Raw genomic sequence first — 16,869 nt, forward strand, 5'->3', positions numbered from 1 at the left:
TTCATGTCTGTCCCACACACTCCCTCCTTGGTCAGCCCCGCCCCGCCCCACCTCATCTATCACTTCCAAGTGACCCACCTTTCCCTGTTCAGCCCTCCGCCCTCCCTACCCCCCTGCCCTGCCCCAAGAGGTGTAGGCCATAATCAAGACGGATCGGTTCTAAATAATATTTTATTGGTGTGTTACACCTAAAAAAAGTGTACATAGCTACAACATTTAACACTTCCATAAAGAAAAATTAAATAAAATACTATCTACCAGCATTTTACATTGAAGTTTTGTGTACAGTAACTCAAGTATTAAACCTACGGTGTCTTGGGCGTCGAGTCGCGGCCGTGGCTGACCGGACGGGGCGCACCCTGCCCTGCCCCGCCCCGCCCCGCCCCGTGTGTGTGTGTGTGTGTGTGTGTGTGTGTGTGTGTGTGTGTGTGTGTGTGTGTGTGTGTGTGTGTGTGTGTGTGTGTGGGCTGGCATATGAGCATTTATAGCACTAATTACCATGTGCAGGTGCTGTGTGTGTGTGTGTGTGTGTGTGTGTGTGTGTGTGTGTGTGTGTGTGTGTGTGTGTGTGTGTGTGTGTGTGTGTGTGTGTCAGGGCCCCACACAGCGTCCCAAGGGTGGGTGCACAGACCCCTACACCCGCCGCCGCCGCCGCCACCACGGCGGGGCAAAACTTGGACAAAATTAAGTTACTGGTCACATCACGTCTCGTCTCAAAACCTGCGGGTCATTCCAAACACATAAATAACCACTTGGTGCTCCGCCTGTTTCGTCTGAATGGACCGAGGGACCCCTGGTGGTGGTGGTGGTGGCCTGCTGGGAGGGTGGTGGTGGTGGTGGTGGTGGTGTTGGTAGTGCTGGGCAGGGTGCGGCACGATGGCAGGCCGCCGCTCCCTTGCCCTGCCTGATGGAGGGCAGGCAGGCAGGCAGGGAGTGGGGGAGGGGTATGAGTGGCCCCCTCGAGGTTGCTGTATTGTATATATATATTTATCACTGTACAAACCTTAATATTACACCCCAATGCGGGAATCAAAAAATAAAGATGATTTTCTGGTTTGTTTTTTCTGTCGTGTTAAGTCTGTGGCAATATATTTTTTTTTTTACTTTTTTTAGCTTTTTATTATTTGACTTTTCACCACAGGCTTTTGTTCAATCAATCAATCTCGTTCTTTGTTTTGTTTTGTTTTTGCGTTTCTACACACAACACACACAGACTGAGGTTATGTCCTTCACACTGAGGTTCCTTCTTTCCTTCCTTCCTTCCCTCACAGGGCAGGTGTTCGCTGCACCAACACCCTCCTCCACCTGCAGTCAGCCAGCGTGGCAGCAGCCGGCACCTGAGTTAAGTCTGTACTTGGCGGGGCGGGGCGGGGAGGCCGGCTGTCCTGGCGTGTGGTGCCACAGACCCGACACACTGGTGAGGCGAGGGAGAGGCACCCCACTGCTGCTGCTGCTGCTGCTGCTGCTCCCTGGGGACAAGCTGGATGGCTAGTGACTTGGAGGAGTCTTACTTTCCTTCAGGTAACTGACTTTTCTTGTTACATTATGAGAACGTTGACTTATGATGATGGAACTTTTTACAAATATCTTGACGAATCTAATGAAGTGTTTAATTTTCCTGGATGAGGTGATTGATATCAGATTTGACTGAACAGCAAACAGTAGAGTGAGTGACTCCTGCCTGTGTCTTAGCTGGCAGGACTGCTGTCTTCTTCCATTCAAGCATTCATGGACAACTTTCACCATCATTTCAAGACATTCAGTCACAACACTGCTATTTTTGTCTCCTTTTCATTCTAACAGTAACTTACTTGTTTCTAGGATGTGTTGTCGCCTCCTGCCTTACCAACACTCACACGGATGTTTGTCAAGTCACCTTTCCAAACTAACATTTGTAAGTATTGCATGTAAATATTGTCTCTTCTTTCTATACAAACACTTAATATCTCCACCCTTCCCTCCCTTCCCCCTCACCGGACACAAGTAGGTCTCCCTCACAGCTAACTCGTGACTGGTCTGACCAGGCCCCTCACCACCACCAGCTCTAACTGCCTGCCACCCACACATCAGCAACACCCACTGTGTACCATGTAGCATCACCACCTGAATAGACAACAGCTGTTAATGATGTACCTGAATGTTCTCCGTCTCACTCCACCACACCCATCCTGTCCTCTCTTCCTCAGATGCAAACACTACATTTTTATCTACTGTTGTTTTGTTTTGTCTTGTCTTTCCCTGCAAATTCATACAACTGTTGATTCATGCTTGTCATGATCCTTGCCATGTCATCAAGAAAATAAATAAATGAAGGGAACTTTGGCTCGTGATTTGTCTCAGCTAAAGAAAAATTGTAATGCTAAAATTAAATAATGATATACATAGATAAGTGATTGAATGTGTGTGTGTGTGTGTGTGTGTGTGTGTGTGTGTGTGTGTGTGTGTGTGTGTGTGTGTGTGTAAAAAGCTACAAACAGACCAAAAAAAATAAAGTAATGTTTCTTCCCCAAGTGACTTTGCACCTTGTCTGTGTCAAGAAACAAAACATGAACAGAAAAGGAACTGAAGAATATAATGAGGAAAATGAAATGACAAACAAAAAGAAATGAAACAATACTTGAAAATAATTGAATACAGAATGATTTATAATGGAAAGTATGAGTGAGTTACTGACACTGACTCTTGGTTCCCTCTCTCTCTCTCCCTCTCTGCACCAGACTGTCCCCAGCACCAGTCACCGGCCAGGAGATGAGAGACCATGGCTGTGTCTGCCTCCAGGCCGCCCAATGGTGCCCAGGGTGTCAGAGCGAGCAGTGGCCAGGGTCCCAGCAGGCCAAGACAGACAGATCCACTACCTGGCCATGGGTGGTGGTGGTGGTGGTGCCATTGTCGTCCAATGTGTTTTCTGCAGTGTGGGTCGCCCCAAGGTGTCATTTGGCAACACTTCCCATCGGTGCCGAGTGGTCCAGGGTGTCAGTCTTCCCATCGCAGGTGTGGCCAATCACAGGTGTGAGTGGAGGGCAGCGGCGCCGCAGCACCACAGCCGCCCCTCCAGGCGTGGTGTCGAGGATTAAATAAACCACCAAGATGCGCACACACGCGGTCACAGTGTCACGCACACTCCCTGCCCGGGGTCACCGTGGCCCAGCGCCGGTGTGTCCGTCTCACACGCCGCCGCCGCCGCCGCTGCCGCCACAACAACAACAACAACAACACTTTGAGCCAGCCGTCCCCCTCCCCCCGGGCCGCACTGCCACACATTAGCTGCTCGTCCTCGCCTTCTTGGTGTTGTTCCCCACGCTGTCCTTGTGTGCTCGCTTCTTGCTGCTGCTGCTCTCAGACCCACTGGACTTCTTCGGGGATTCATCCAGGCTGATCACCTCCACACCGCCACCACCACTGCGCCGCGTCGGCCGAGACCCAACCTTGGTGATGGTGATCTCTTTGCTCATGGTGGGCTGCAATGCATGGACAGGCAAGGTTAGTGTTTTGTGTGTGTGTGTGTGTGTGTGTGCGCACATAATGTTTATGCATACTTTGACATAAACTACATATATAATTTTATTAAATCAAGAAAACCAATTAAATTAATCTACTTGAACCAGTAAAAAAATTCAAACACTACATCTGAAAGCAATCAAAATAACAATAGCAAAGACAAAATATTTTAACTAAAGAAGAAAAAAGTCAATCGAGTAACAAGTCAGATACCAGCATATAATTCACCACACCCTTCCCTATTCCCCAGCAATGAGCACCAAGCCCTTCAGTCCCCGGCACCAGACACCCACAACACTCACCGTGGAGGTGTCACACTTTTTAGAGGAGGACAGTTTGTCTGAGGAGGAGTTGGAGGAGGAAGAGGAGGAGGACGAGGTGGTGGTGGTGGAGGTGCTGTTGGTGTTGGAGGACGAACTCTTAGATTTGCCGACGACGGGCTGCGGAATGATGGTGATCTCGTCGTTGATTTTGAGCGGCGACTCGGAGGAACCTGTAGTGACAGCAGACCTTTAGTGTGTGTGTGTGTGTGTGTGTGTGTGTGTGTGTGTGTGTGTGTGTGTGTGTGTGTGTGTGTGTGTGTGTGTGTGTATAAGCCACACAATAAAAAGCACCACTAAGTTTTTCATAAATGCGCGCTCTCTCTTTCTCATCACAGACCACAGACCCACAGGATATCCCCCCACAGTATGTTTACAAACCATAGTCACACATAAACTCTCTCACCACCTTCCCCAATCTCTTAACACAGAAACACACACCCCCTCTCCTGTATCTCACTTATCACAGCCACACACACACACACACACACACACACACACACACACACACACACACACACACACACACACACACAGCACCACACCCAAACACTCCCCCAACCCCTGTTCCTCCCTTTCTCTACCAGTGCTTCACCCCAAATCACTCACCACAAGCCAGACCCACAGTACACTAACACAACACACCACACCTCAACACTCCTACCAATGACATAACACACCCACCCATTATATAACACACCACACCACACCTACACACTTCCACCCAATGCGTCAAATTTGGTTAGGTTAGGTAGGCTCTCTTTCTCTATGCCTCACCCCCACTGCTCTGCTTCTTGCTCCCTTCCTTGTTCTTGTTGACGACGGAGTGGGCTGAGTACACGTGGTTCTCAAACAGGCGGTACATGTTGAAGGTGGCGGTGCAGACGGTGCACTTGTAAGACAGATGGGCCGGCTTCAGGGTCATCTTGTGGTCCCTACTCACGTGGTTCAGAAGCTTCCACTGGAACACCTGAGGGAAAGGCAAGGGGCACAGTCAGGGTTAAGGTGGTTTGTTTAGGTCAGGGTGAGGAAGGCTAAGTTAGGGTGGTGGTGGTGGTGTAAGGAGTTGGTGATGTGAGGTTGGTGAAGTAATCTGTGTCTTTACACTGATCAAAAGTAATGGTAGAAAATAATGTTATGAATAAAAAAATATGGCTAAGAAAAGGGAAGGAATGAGAAAAGTAAAATGCAAGGGAGTGAAAAGGAAAAAATGCTCCTAATTGAAAATGTGAGTGAAAGATACAGGTGACGAAAAGGCAAGGGGATTTACCTTGCCACAGATGGGGCAGCGACCGGCGTCCTTGCCCTTGTTGGCTGCCTCCTGCATGGACGAGGTGACCAGGCCGTGTGTGCCCAGCAGGTGGCGCTCCAGACCCTGAAACAAACACACACACACACCATTAGAACACACCAGATCCTCAAACACACACAGACAACACCACAACACCATACCATTACACCACACTTACACCATTAGATCACCACACACACACACAAAACCACCCAGTAATAACCAATAAATCATAACACAACCACATGTCTGAGAGCTCTACAATTATACTTTATTGAAAACATCCCAAAATTAGTGTAAAACAATAGTGTTGAATGTGGTGGTGGTGGTGGTGGTCCCTCACCTGGTCAGTAAAGAAGCGGTGTTGGCATTTCTGGCAGTTGAGCGGAGGTCGGTTGTAGATCATCTTTGGGTGGATCTTGACCTTGTGGATCAGGTTCATGTGGTTGCGCAGCTGTTCAAGGTCCTGCAAGGAGGAGGGGAGGGGGGAGGCGGGTGAGTGGCGGCACAGCACTGACACATTACACAGTCACCTTAGGATAAATATTTCACCCTCAACACTACAAAAGGAATTCCAAGACACCCAAAGGACACTTAGGACATTGTCACCTTAGAAATATTTGACCAATGCTTCAAAAAGAATGCCAAGACACCCAAAGGACACCTGAAGGATACCCAGGACTCCTACAGTGGATTCCCATAAGAATCTCTCTGTACGATACCACAGGACCCGTAAAAGACACTAACAGAACTTCCTTTAAGATATCCATAGAAACCTCCTGTAAGATATCAAAAGGAACCCCCCCTCCTTGTAGGATATCCATTGGAACCTACCTCTGATACCCACAATACCCACTAAATACCCACAGAACCAAACAAGATCCCATAGACCAATAAAACCCTTCTTCACACCCACAAAGAACCCCAAAAGACCCTGAAAAGACTCTGTAGGACCCCAAAAAACTAAAAAGAACCCTTCATAATACCCACTAAGACCCCACAGGACCCTGAATAGACCCTAACAGACCCCCACAGGATACTCTAAATCAAAAGAACTCTAAATAAAATCAAGAAAAGAACTAACTAAATGGAAATAAGAAAAACAAAATCAAGAAAAGAACTAAATAAAACAAAAATAAATAAAACTAACTAAATCAAAAGAATTCTTAATTAAAAAAAAAAAAAAAAGTAAATCACAAGAACCGTAAAAAATACCCATAAAAAACATTATAGGACCCTGAAAAGACCCCACAGGACCCCTCAGATCACTCACCTTAATATACCCGTCACAGATCTCACATATAACAAAGGACGGGTTGCCTCCGGAGTCCCCTCGGCCCTGAGAAGAGCCCTTGTTGCCGGAGCCCTGGGAGATCTGCTGGCCGGCACGGGGCAGTGGGGTGATGGAGATGCTGGGTTGCTGCGGGGACTTGGTGTTCCCACCTTTGCTTTGTACGCTCTGGGTAGGGACGGGGAGGTAAGGCTGGGGTGAAGGGGGGGATGAGGTGAGGGGTTGTGGTGTGAGATGTGTGTGTGTGTGTGTGGAGGGAGGCATTGAGAAATAGATATATAGAGAGAGAGAGAGAGAGAGAGAGTCTTTTTGTTGCAGTATGGAGAGTGAGGCCATAATATTCTGGTGAAGGGCAGGTGTGGTGAATGCTATGAGAAAAAAAAGCAGATGAGGACAGAGTGTAAAGTTAGATCTATCTCTTAATAACTCTCAAAACCCAGCCCTCTCTCTCTCTCTCTGCAAAAAATTATGCCAATACCTCAGCAGCGTGCAACCTTTCTCAAACCACACCAGAAATATATTATCTCCCCAAATATAATCCTCCTTCATTGCCTTCTCATTCACTTCAAACTCCCCACCACCCTCCCCTTCCTACTACAGCCACACCAGCCTCACCACAAAGCTCTCTCCCTTCCTGCCACCAAGCCACACCCCACACACCCATGCCCATGCCCTGCCACACCACACCTCCACTTCCCTTCCTACCACCAACCACACCACACCAAACACCCCAGACACCCTTGCCTAATGTCACACACCCAACCCTACCACCAAACCACACCACACACTCATGTCCTGCCACCACACCACACTGACCAAACCTTGCCCTCCCGTCACACACCCTGCCCACCACACCACCCCCTACCACCAAGCCACACACCTATGCCTTGCCCTCCTATCTCACCCCCAACTCTACCATCAAGTCACACACCACACTCAGACCAACCCTTCCCTCCTTCCTCCCTTCCCCTGGCCCAACTCACCTGTATAGTAATGGAGGAGGAGGCCCCTAGACCAGGTATAAGGCTGACAGGGGAGGAGGAGGAGGAGGACGGCAGGATCCGCTGTACCCTCGCTGTCGACTGTGAAGACATAGAAAGGTTGGTGTTGGTGACTCCGACAGGCTGTGGGGGCTGACGACACTCACAGCGACACATGATACACCTGACACTCTCTCCTCAGCAATACTCAATGACATGATACACCTGCTGACACTCTCCCTTGGCAACACTCACAGCAACAAACATCTGCTGACTCTCTCCCCCTGGCAACACTCAATGACACATGATACTTAGACTCTCTTATCTAGTAACACTCACAATGACACATGACACACCTGCTGACTCTGTCCCTCAGCAACACTCACAAATACACATGACACACCTACAACTCTCTCCCTTCAGCAACACTCACAGCCACACATGACACACCTCCTGACACTCTCCCCTTGGCAACACTCAACGATGCACAACACTCTCCCTTCAGCAACACTGACAGCAACACATGATACACCTGCTGACACTCTCCCCTCTTGCTATGTTGTCTCTAACTCTCAGTCAGTGTCAGCCACACACACAACAGAAGCATGGATAAACACCATTAAACACCAATTCACACAGAAAATGGAGTGTGGAGGAGCAGGAGGGCTGACAAAAATAAGTAAATTAAATAAAATAAATAAACATACTAGTCAATATAGAAAAAATGAAAGTAGGGAGGAGCAGGAAGGGTAAGAAAGGCAGGGAGCACACACACAAACACACGGACAGACGGACACACATACACACACACAAAAAACACAAACTCACGTGGAACATCTGGTTGCCGAGGGTGAACTGTGATCCTGAGCCTTGGACTGTGGTGGTGGTGGTGGTACCGCGGTTGGTGTAGAGCAGGGAACCCGTACTGACTGCTCCGCCACACCCACACACAGCGGGCGAGGAGGAACAGCCACCGGGAGGGAAAGAACACGCATGAGAAACACACACACACACACACACACTTAATTTTACTGTCACTCATATACAATCTTCTCTCTCACTCACTCACTCACTCACAGCCTTCTTTATCACTCACTTTTATTTACTCTCCCTCACACATACACAACCTTCTCTCTGTCACTCACTCCCTCACTCACTCACAAAATCCTATCTTCCTGCCTCACACTCACAAACTTCTTTATCACTCATTCATACACACACACACTTTTGTTTACTCTCACTCCCACACACATAACCTCTCTCACTGTCACTCACTCACTCACATGACTCTCTCTTACTGCCACTCACACTCACAGCCATCAGTATTACTTACTCACTCAGATACAACCTTCTCTCTCTCACTGTCACTCACTCACTAACACACACACACACAAAGACACGTGTAGCCTCTGTTCACCTAGCAGTGAGTAGGTACGGGATGTAAATCGAGGAGTTGTGACCTTGTTGTCCCGGTGTTTGGTGTGTGCCTGGTCTCAGGCCTATCCGAAGACCGGAAATAATGAGCTCTGAGCTCGTTCCGTAGGGTAACGTCTGGCTGTCTCGTCAGAGACTGCAGCAGATCAAACAGTGAAACAGTGAAACACACACACACACACACAGAGCACCCACCAGTGTTAATGCCCCGTGCCTGGCTGGGCAGAGGGCCGGGGTTCTTGTAGGAGCCGACAGGACGGCCCCGCCCCCGGCCAGCCGCTATGGACACAGTGCTGGAGTGCAGAAGGTTGGTGGCCCCCCCTGACTGGATGCTGATGTTCATGCCCAGGTTCTTGGGCATCAGGTTGGGCATCTTGACGGGCTCAAACGCCTTGCCCAGCGTGTTGGGGCGCCCCCGGTGGATCTGGGGCACGGGGGGAGGGGGAAGGGGAGTGTTAGCTGGTCTGTGGTGCTGGTGGGGGGGAGGGAGCTTGTCAGAGTTTGGTCAGCATTTGTTGGCTTGTTGCTTGCTACCTTTCTTTTTTTTTACTTGGTCTACTTTACATTTTATTTCTTTACTACCTCTTGTTTTTTTTTACTTTATTGTTTGTTGTACTGGTTGACTGTCTGCATTCTACTTTATCTACCTTTGTCTTTCACTGTTCTACAAGTTAAATTTTCTCTGCATCACTATTAATCAATCTTTCAACAAATTAGCTACAGTTGTCATCAGCTACGTTACACACTAGTTGATGTTACAATTGCCATGCCTTCCACCTCCTTCCTCTCCCTCACCCTCCCTACACTGCCACCTCCACCTCCACACTCTCCTCTCTCACTCTCATTCCACCACATCCACCTCTTACTCTTCCACTGACACTAATCAACATTCTCATATAGTACATTCCATTTCTATCTAGTGACAAGTGTGGGTCTCTCTCTCTCTCTCTCTCTCTCTCTCTCTCTCTCTCTCTCTCTTACAGCACAACAAACAGCTGATATATGGACAAACTTTAAACACTCTCACTCTCACTCTCTCTCACACACACACACACACAAGCAAACATATAAAAACACACACCAAAATAAAAATAAACAATGAAAAAAAACAGCATTGATTGACACACAAACACACACACACACACACACACACACCTCTGCTAAAATAAAAACAACAAAATAAGTAATGCCAACGAAACCACCAAAGCATGACACGCTGAACTGGGATGCCGGGAACATAAAAATAAATAAACAAATAAATAAATAGGTAAATAAATGAAGGGAATACAGGGAGCAAATAATAAATGGGTAAAAAAGGACAAAGGGAAAGGATGATAAAGAGGAGGGGGAGGAAGATACAAGAACATAAGGAACTGGAGAAAAATAAAGAAAATCAAGAGAATAAAAAAAAAGAAAATGGAAAAGTAAATAAGAAAAGGAATGGATAAAAGAGACATAGGAAACACATAAATTGAAGAAAATATGAAAAAATACAAATAAATATAATAAAAAGTAAGAAAAGGAGTGAAGATGAAATAGAAACAAAAATAAAACAAAAACTAGGACATGGAATAGAAAATGGAAGAAACACACAGTAAAATAACAAAGGATGGAACAAAATAAAGCTAAGAAAATGGAGAAACACAAAATGCAAGGTAAGCTAAAATAAAGAAGAAGAAGAAGAAGAAGAAGAAGAAGAAGAAGAAGAAGAAGAAAAGAAGAAGAAGAAGAAGAAAACAGCTAATGTGGACAAATCAAAAGAAAAAAAAAAAAAAAAAAAAAAAAACTAACCAAAACAAAAACAAGAAAAAATAAGGAAGGAGATGAAAATGTATAAGACAAAAAACAAAGGAAGACAGAATAAGCCAAAATAAACAATAAATAACAATAACAACAATAATAAAAAAAAGAAAAAAGAAAGACAAGGTGAGGGATAAAAGAAAGACAAGGTAAGGTAAGGTAAAGATTGGATAGGACAGGATAGGATAGGTTAGGTTAGGTTAGATTTGGTTAGGATAGGTTAGGTTAGGGTACAAAAAAAGGGCGCACTTGATAACGTACATGTAATACCTTGGGGATTTTGGCGGGGGGTTCCCAGTCGAGCAGCTCACAATTCTTCTCTGGCTTATACTTCTTGCTGCAGGAGAAGGAGTGTCGCGTCATCTTGGACTTGTTGTTGTCTTCGTAGGGGCAGAGTGAGCACTGGAAGAACGCCGGTGCCCTCTCCAGCCGCCCCCTCGTGTTGTGCTCCGCCTCCATGTGGAAGAGGATCACCTGCGGAGGATGTGGAGGGTTAACAGTGTGGAGTGGTGGTGGTGGTGGTGGTTGTATGGGTGGTAGGGTTAGTTATTAATGTCTCTTTTAATCTTCTCAGTACCAGGATGCATTTTCATTTTCATTCTCATTACTATTTGATTTCATACAGTCTCGGAAACAATTAGAAACGCCAAGGCCAAGAAACACACTACTTTAACCTTCCCCTGACTCACCTGTGGTCCCCGAGTCTCAAAATCACAGAAGTTGCATTTGTAAGTGTAGTTGACCATGTGCGGAGACTCCAGGTGGCGCTCCATCACCATCATGCTCTCCGTCTTGAAGGTACAGAACTTGCAGATCTTCAGAGGTACCTGCAAGTGAGCGTTCTTCTTCCGCGTCACCTCAAGCTGTTTCTCCAGGAGCTTGGCGGCCATCTGTGGGTATATTGGGAGTCAGGGCGGGTCAGGACAGGGGGGTCAGGGTGGTGGGTAGTGAAGTGAGGGGTGTTAGGGGTGTGTTACATGAGTGGTGAGATGGACAGGTGGTGAGGTGTGGTGTGTGGTGGAGTCTGGGGTGTTAGTGGTGTGTTGTGTGAGTGGTGAGGTGTGGGCAGTGAGGTGAGGTGGTGAGGGTGTGGGTTAGTGGTGAGATGGTTTGGTGTGTGGCAGATTGGGTTAGTGGTGAGGGCTGTGGTGAGTGGTGGGATGAAAAAGTGTGGTGAAGGGGACAAGGTTAACTTATACAAAAGCCTAATTAATTATTACATCTTAAATCAATCTTCACACACACACACACACACACACACACACACACACACACACACACAACACTCAAAACTACTAAGACAAACTGAAGATATGGTGTGTGTGTGTGTGTGTGTGTGTGTGTGTGTGTGTGTGTGTGTGTGTGTGTGTGTGTGTGTGTGTGTGTGTTTGTGTGTGTGTGACATGACCTACAAACACACACAAGTCAGACAAAACACACAAGGTCACTCACAATGCCTTCCCGCGACGGCTGTGTCTTCATCTTCTCTAGTTTGCGTTTCTGCATGCGAAGAAGGTCGGCCTGCAGAAACTCCTGTGCCTGGTTCAACCCAAGCTCCATCATGAACTTGCCCAAAGCACTGCGGTAATATGGCTCCCACCTGCCGGGGTCACAGCAGGTCAGAGGAGGTGTTGGGAGGTGTATCAGTTAAATTAATAGGGTAGGATAGGTTACTGTTACTGTTGGTGTTGGGTTGGGTTGGGTTGGTTTGAATTGGGTAGGTTAGGTTAAGTTAGGTTAGGGTAAGGTTAGGTTAGGGTGTCATGGTGATGGTGTTAAGGGTTAGGGAGGAAGTGTTAGGGTGAGGTATTGGGTTTGTTAGGATAAGGGTGTCAGGGTGAGTGTGTTTAGGGTGAGAACAAAGGGGTGTGCTAGGGTGAGGGTTTTGAGTGATAGTGTGAGAGTGAAAGGCAGTGATTCAGAGACAATTTTACATGACACTCCCTTTTAGAACTCTCTCTCTCTCTCTCTCTCTCTCTCTCTCTCTCTCTCATACACACACCATAACCTCTCCACCTCCACCTCCACACTTACTTTCCCAGGAAGCTCATGTCCTCTTCATCCTTCTCCTTCTCCAAGTCCACCACACTCTCAGCGTCACTCTTGTCCTTGTTCTCCTTGTCCTCGTCTGTTGCCTCCGTCGCCTTCTCCTCCTTCCCTTTCCTTGTCTCCCCTTCCTTCTTCTCCTCCTTGCTTTGTACTTTCCCATCCTTGTCCCCTTCCTTCTTTCCATCCTCCTTGTTGGTGTTGGTTTTGTTGTTCTCCTTGTTGTCCTCCTCCTCCTCCTCTTCCTTCGCCTTTGCCTTTCCTTCTTCCTCCTCCTTGGCCTTTGCTTCCTTCTCCTTCTCCTTCTCCTTCTTCTCCTCCTCCTCCTTGGCCAGTGCTGCAGCTTCCTCCTCCTCTTCCTTGTCTAAATCTTCCACTGACTCCCCTGCTTCTATCCTCCTCTTTCTCTCCACTTCTCTCTCCTCTTTCCTCTTCTGGCGGTCTTCCTCTTCCTTCTTTTTCCTCTCCTCGGCCTCTCTCTTCTCCTCCTCCTCCTTCTCCTTGCGCTCAAATTCCTCCAGTTCCTTGTTTATTCTCTTCAGGAACTCCTTAATGGGCTCCTGTGGGGAAAAAAAGGGCTTTACAACTCAACATATTAAGGGGAAAGAAAGATTGGTCAGTTAGGTTAGGTTGGGTTGAGTTGGACTTGGCTGGGCTGGGCTGGGCTGGGCTGGGCTGGGCTGGGCTGGGCTGGGCTGGGCTGGGTTGGGTTAGCAGTTAGGTTAGGTTGGGTTGGGTTGGGTTGAGTTGGGCTGGGCTGGTCTGGGCTGGGCTGGGCTGGGCTGGGCTGGGTTGGGTTGGGTTAGCAGTAAATACACAGCTTTACATTTACAACTCAGGATCAGTGAAGGAAAGGGACAAGTTTTAGTTACATTATGTTAGAAGTACACAGAATACACATACACACACACACACACACACACACACACACACACACACACACACACACACTAAAACAAAATCCAAGTTGATACATGGAGAAGCATAAACACAGCATAGAGTAACAACAAACAGATGAAATAAAAAGAAAGACCTCACATTATGAAGAAAAGCAGGACACAAGATAAAATAACGCTGTAAGACATATACGGATAAACACACATGGAAAAGTATAAAGACAGAATGACATGAACAGATAAGAACACAAGGAAAAGTATAAACAAGACAGAATAACGATAAACAGATAAAAACAAGGAAAAATATAAATAACAGACAGAATAACATGAACAGATAAGAACACACACACACACACACACATACCTTTGGCTTCCCCTCCATGACATAGGGCACAATGAAGGAAGGCGCCTCAATGACATAGGCATCATCCTGCAGGTGGCCCAGGCTGTTGTAGTACTGCTGCAACTGTGACAAGTGCTGGGAGTTCATGGGGACCTGGCCACCCTGGGATATCAGCACCTAGGGACAGAGAGGGTATGTGAGGGGTGCTTTTAACACTACACAAGGCCTGGCTCACTCTACCTTCCTTTCACACTTATGCCTGTATTCACAAATGCCTTCCCTCTCACAACAACATTTTTCCAAGGACACACACAACTGAAACTCTTGCCAATCTATCATCAGAACCATAAAGATACCCTCAAAATTACAAGTATCTTTTACTATGGCAAGTTTCCAAGGCCACAGAGACAACTAGACGGATTTTCAAGACAGTTTCTCCTTTTAACAAACTAAATATCATGCCAATCTATCACCAGAACCATAAAAATACTCTTCAAAACATGACTATCTTCAACTGCAGTTTTTGGAAAGCAGTGACAGCGAGAAAGAGAGCCAAGTGTTTCAGAATACAAGCCTTTGTCACTTAGTTCAACCTTCCTCCCTGTCTGCTTGCCTGCCTACTTCTTCCTTACCCTGCCCTAGATTCTATTCCTTCCCTTCACCCTGCCTGCCTCCACCTCCTCTTCATCCTTACTCCTTCCTGTCTCCACCTCCCCTTCATCTAAGCCTTCCCTGCCTGCCTCTTCCTTACATTGCTTCCAAACCCTGCCCTAGACTCCCTCCCCTTCATCTTTTACCCCTCCTGCCTGCCTCTTCCTCACCCTGTCTTCAAACCCTGCCCTGTACTCACTCCCTTCATCTTTCACCCCTTCTTGCTTGCCTCCATCTTCCCTTCATCTTTTACTTATCTCTGTATGTCTCTTCCTTACCCTGCCAACCCTTCCCTGCCTTCTTCCTTACCCTAACCCTGTGCTTGCCTTCTTGTTTCTTCCATATCCTGCCTGTCTCTTCCTTACCCTACCTTCCCTTTACCACTATCTGTCTCTTCCATACCATGCCTTCCTCTTCCCCTCTGTCTCTTCATTACCCTGCATGCCTCTTCCTTACCCTACCTGTTCCTTTTTTTATGAAAGGGGAAAAAAAAGGCCCACTGAGGTGCCAGTCCCTAAACAGAAATATAGTCGGAAGGGGGCTCTAAAGATGGTATAGGAATGTCCCCAGCCTGCACCTGCCTGTCTCCCCCCCTGCCTCACCTGCTGTAGGGCGGTGATGTAGGCTGACTGGAGGCCCTGCGCTGGCACACCCCCTGTGATGGCCTGGATGGCATTCTGGATGTTGATGTTGGTGGTGGTGGTGGTGGTGCTGGTGGAGCGGTTGGTGAGGGTCTGCACGGGGGTGGAGGAGGTGGACTGGGCCACGGCAGCTGCCAGGTTCCCTTGGTTCTTGAGGAGGGTGTTAGTGTCGATGATGATCACGTTGGGGTCCTTCGTCTTGATCTGTGGACAGTGACGGGAGGTGAGGTGAAGTTAGGGAAAGTTTCGTTAGGTGAGGTGAGGTTAGGCTAGGTTAGGTGAAGTGAGGTAAGGTGATGTTATGTGAGGTTAGGTAAGGTAAGGTAAGTTAGGTTAGGTGATGATCAAAGGGTAAAAAGACATCTGGGTTCTGTCATGATCTAAAGGATGTTAGGTTAGATTAAGGTTAGGGAGATGAAAGAATAAAGTAACACACCCAAACACACCCTGACAAACCCCACCACACCCTGAAAACCCCAACACACACTAACACACCACTGAAAAAACACTGACAAACCCCAACAAACCCTCATAAACACACCTAACACACCCTGACCCCCAAACAACACCAAAACACACCTTAGTACACCCTGACAACACCCCAAACATCCATCAGTACACCCCCAAAGAGCTGCAACACTCACGGTAATCTCCTTCTTCTCCTTCTGTATCTTCTTGACCTCTGCGTCGCTGATGGCTAGTGGGTCGCTCTCCTCTATCATCTCAATGTCACTCGAATCGTCCTTGATCACCTCATTTGTTATCTTCACATCGTCGTCATCCTCCGTGTATTTCTTAGGGGTTCGACGGATGCGTAATTGCCGTGTGGATATCACCTCCTGGACATCATCGTGGTGATGCTTCTTCTTCTTCCCTGGCGTGCTGGTGGTGGTGCTGGTTGTGGTGGTGGTGGTGCTAGTGGTGCTGGTGTCGCCGTTCACTGTATCCTTTTTCTTCTCCTTCTTCTCCTTCTCTGTGTCCTTCTCCTCACTACTAGAAGAGGTTGCTGGTGTTTTCTCCTTCTCCTTCTCCTTCTCGTCTACTTTTTCCTTCTCCTCCTTTCTCTCCACTTCCTGCTTCTCTCCGTTTCTTCCTCCACCTTCTTCACCGCCACCTCCTTCACTCCCCTCCACTTTCACTCCAGTGTCTCCATCAGTTCCCTCCACATGGCTTGTCTCCTCTGCCTCCTCCACACTCCCATTCCTCTCCTCCTGTACCTTCTCCTCTCCTATTTCCTCCTCTCTCTTCTCCACGTCTCCATTTATCTGTGGCTTCTCTGTCTCTCCATTCTGCATTCTTACTTCTTCCATCTCCTTCATTCCATTTATCGTCTTCACCTTCTCTCCATCTGTGGAAGAAAGACGGAGGTAAGTGGAGGAGAAAAATGAGAAGGCTGCCAAGGGAGATAAAAATGGAAGGGGTGGAGGAATAGGTAAATAATTAAAAAGGGAGGAATAAATGGGTAGGAATGAGTGAAAGGGAGAAAGAGAAAAGAAAGGAAAGGGTGGGTTAGTGGACAAGAGGAGAGGGGAGATGGAGGAATAGGTAAAATAAATAAGGAGATAGGGAGAGGGTGAGATAGAGGCATAGAAATGGATGAGAGAGAATGGAGGAAAGGGAGGAAAAGAAAGGAGGCATTAGTGGAGGAGATGGAGAGGAGAGGTGGAGGAAAAGGTAA

At 47.5% G+C, this 16,869-nt stretch overlaps 1 protein-coding gene and 1 long non-coding RNA gene across 8 annotated transcripts in view; one reads left to right on the forward strand and one right to left on the reverse strand.

Moving 5' to 3' along the window:
- Positions 1-153: 153 nt before the first annotated feature.
- LOC123501028 (MOG interacting and ectopic P-granules protein 1-like) overlaps positions 154-16,869 on the reverse strand; it is a 37,148-nt gene continuing 20,432 nt past the window's right edge. For 4 of the 7 annotated variants that reach the window (XM_045249581.1, XM_045249585.1, XM_045249582.1 and 1 more), the window contains exons 3-18: positions 15,836-16,539; positions 15,153-15,395; positions 13,921-14,076; positions 12,649-13,220; positions 12,067-12,214; positions 11,304-11,504; positions 10,876-11,088; positions 9,010-9,238; positions 8,209-8,309; positions 7,384-7,482; positions 6,383-6,592; positions 5,453-5,575; positions 5,089-5,193; positions 4,596-4,788; positions 3,801-3,991; positions 154-3,458 (exon numbers count right to left, since the gene is read on the reverse strand). In XM_045249581.1, coding sequence (XP_045105516.1) covers positions 3,261-3,458; positions 3,801-3,991; positions 4,596-4,788; positions 5,089-5,193; positions 5,453-5,575; positions 6,383-6,592; positions 7,384-7,482; positions 8,209-8,309; positions 9,010-9,238; positions 10,876-11,088; positions 11,304-11,504; positions 12,067-12,214; positions 12,649-13,220; positions 13,921-14,076; positions 15,153-15,395; positions 15,836-16,539 — 3,686 coding nt within the window. In that variant the 3' untranslated portion in view covers positions 154-3,260. The remainder of the gene's footprint in view (positions 3,459-3,800; positions 3,992-4,595; positions 4,789-5,088; positions 5,194-5,452; positions 5,576-6,382; positions 6,593-7,383; positions 7,483-8,208; positions 8,310-9,009; positions 9,239-10,875; positions 11,089-11,303; positions 11,505-12,066; positions 12,215-12,648; positions 13,221-13,920; positions 14,077-15,152; positions 15,396-15,835; positions 16,540-16,869) is intronic. The other 3 variants (XM_045249586.1, XM_045249588.1, XM_045249587.1) reach the window with 3 other exon arrangements.
- On the forward strand, positions 3,340-3,793 carry LOC123501030. The gene is made up of 2 exons (XR_006673536.1): positions 3,340-3,480; positions 3,749-3,793. It is a non-coding gene; the product is annotated as an uncharacterized LOC123501030 (long non-coding RNA).

This window comes from Portunus trituberculatus, chromosome 8, assembly GCF_017591435.1.
Source record: "Portunus trituberculatus isolate SZX2019 chromosome 8, ASM1759143v1, whole genome shotgun sequence".
Lineage (NCBI taxonomy): Eukaryota > Metazoa > Arthropoda > Malacostraca > Decapoda > Portunidae > Portunus > Portunus trituberculatus.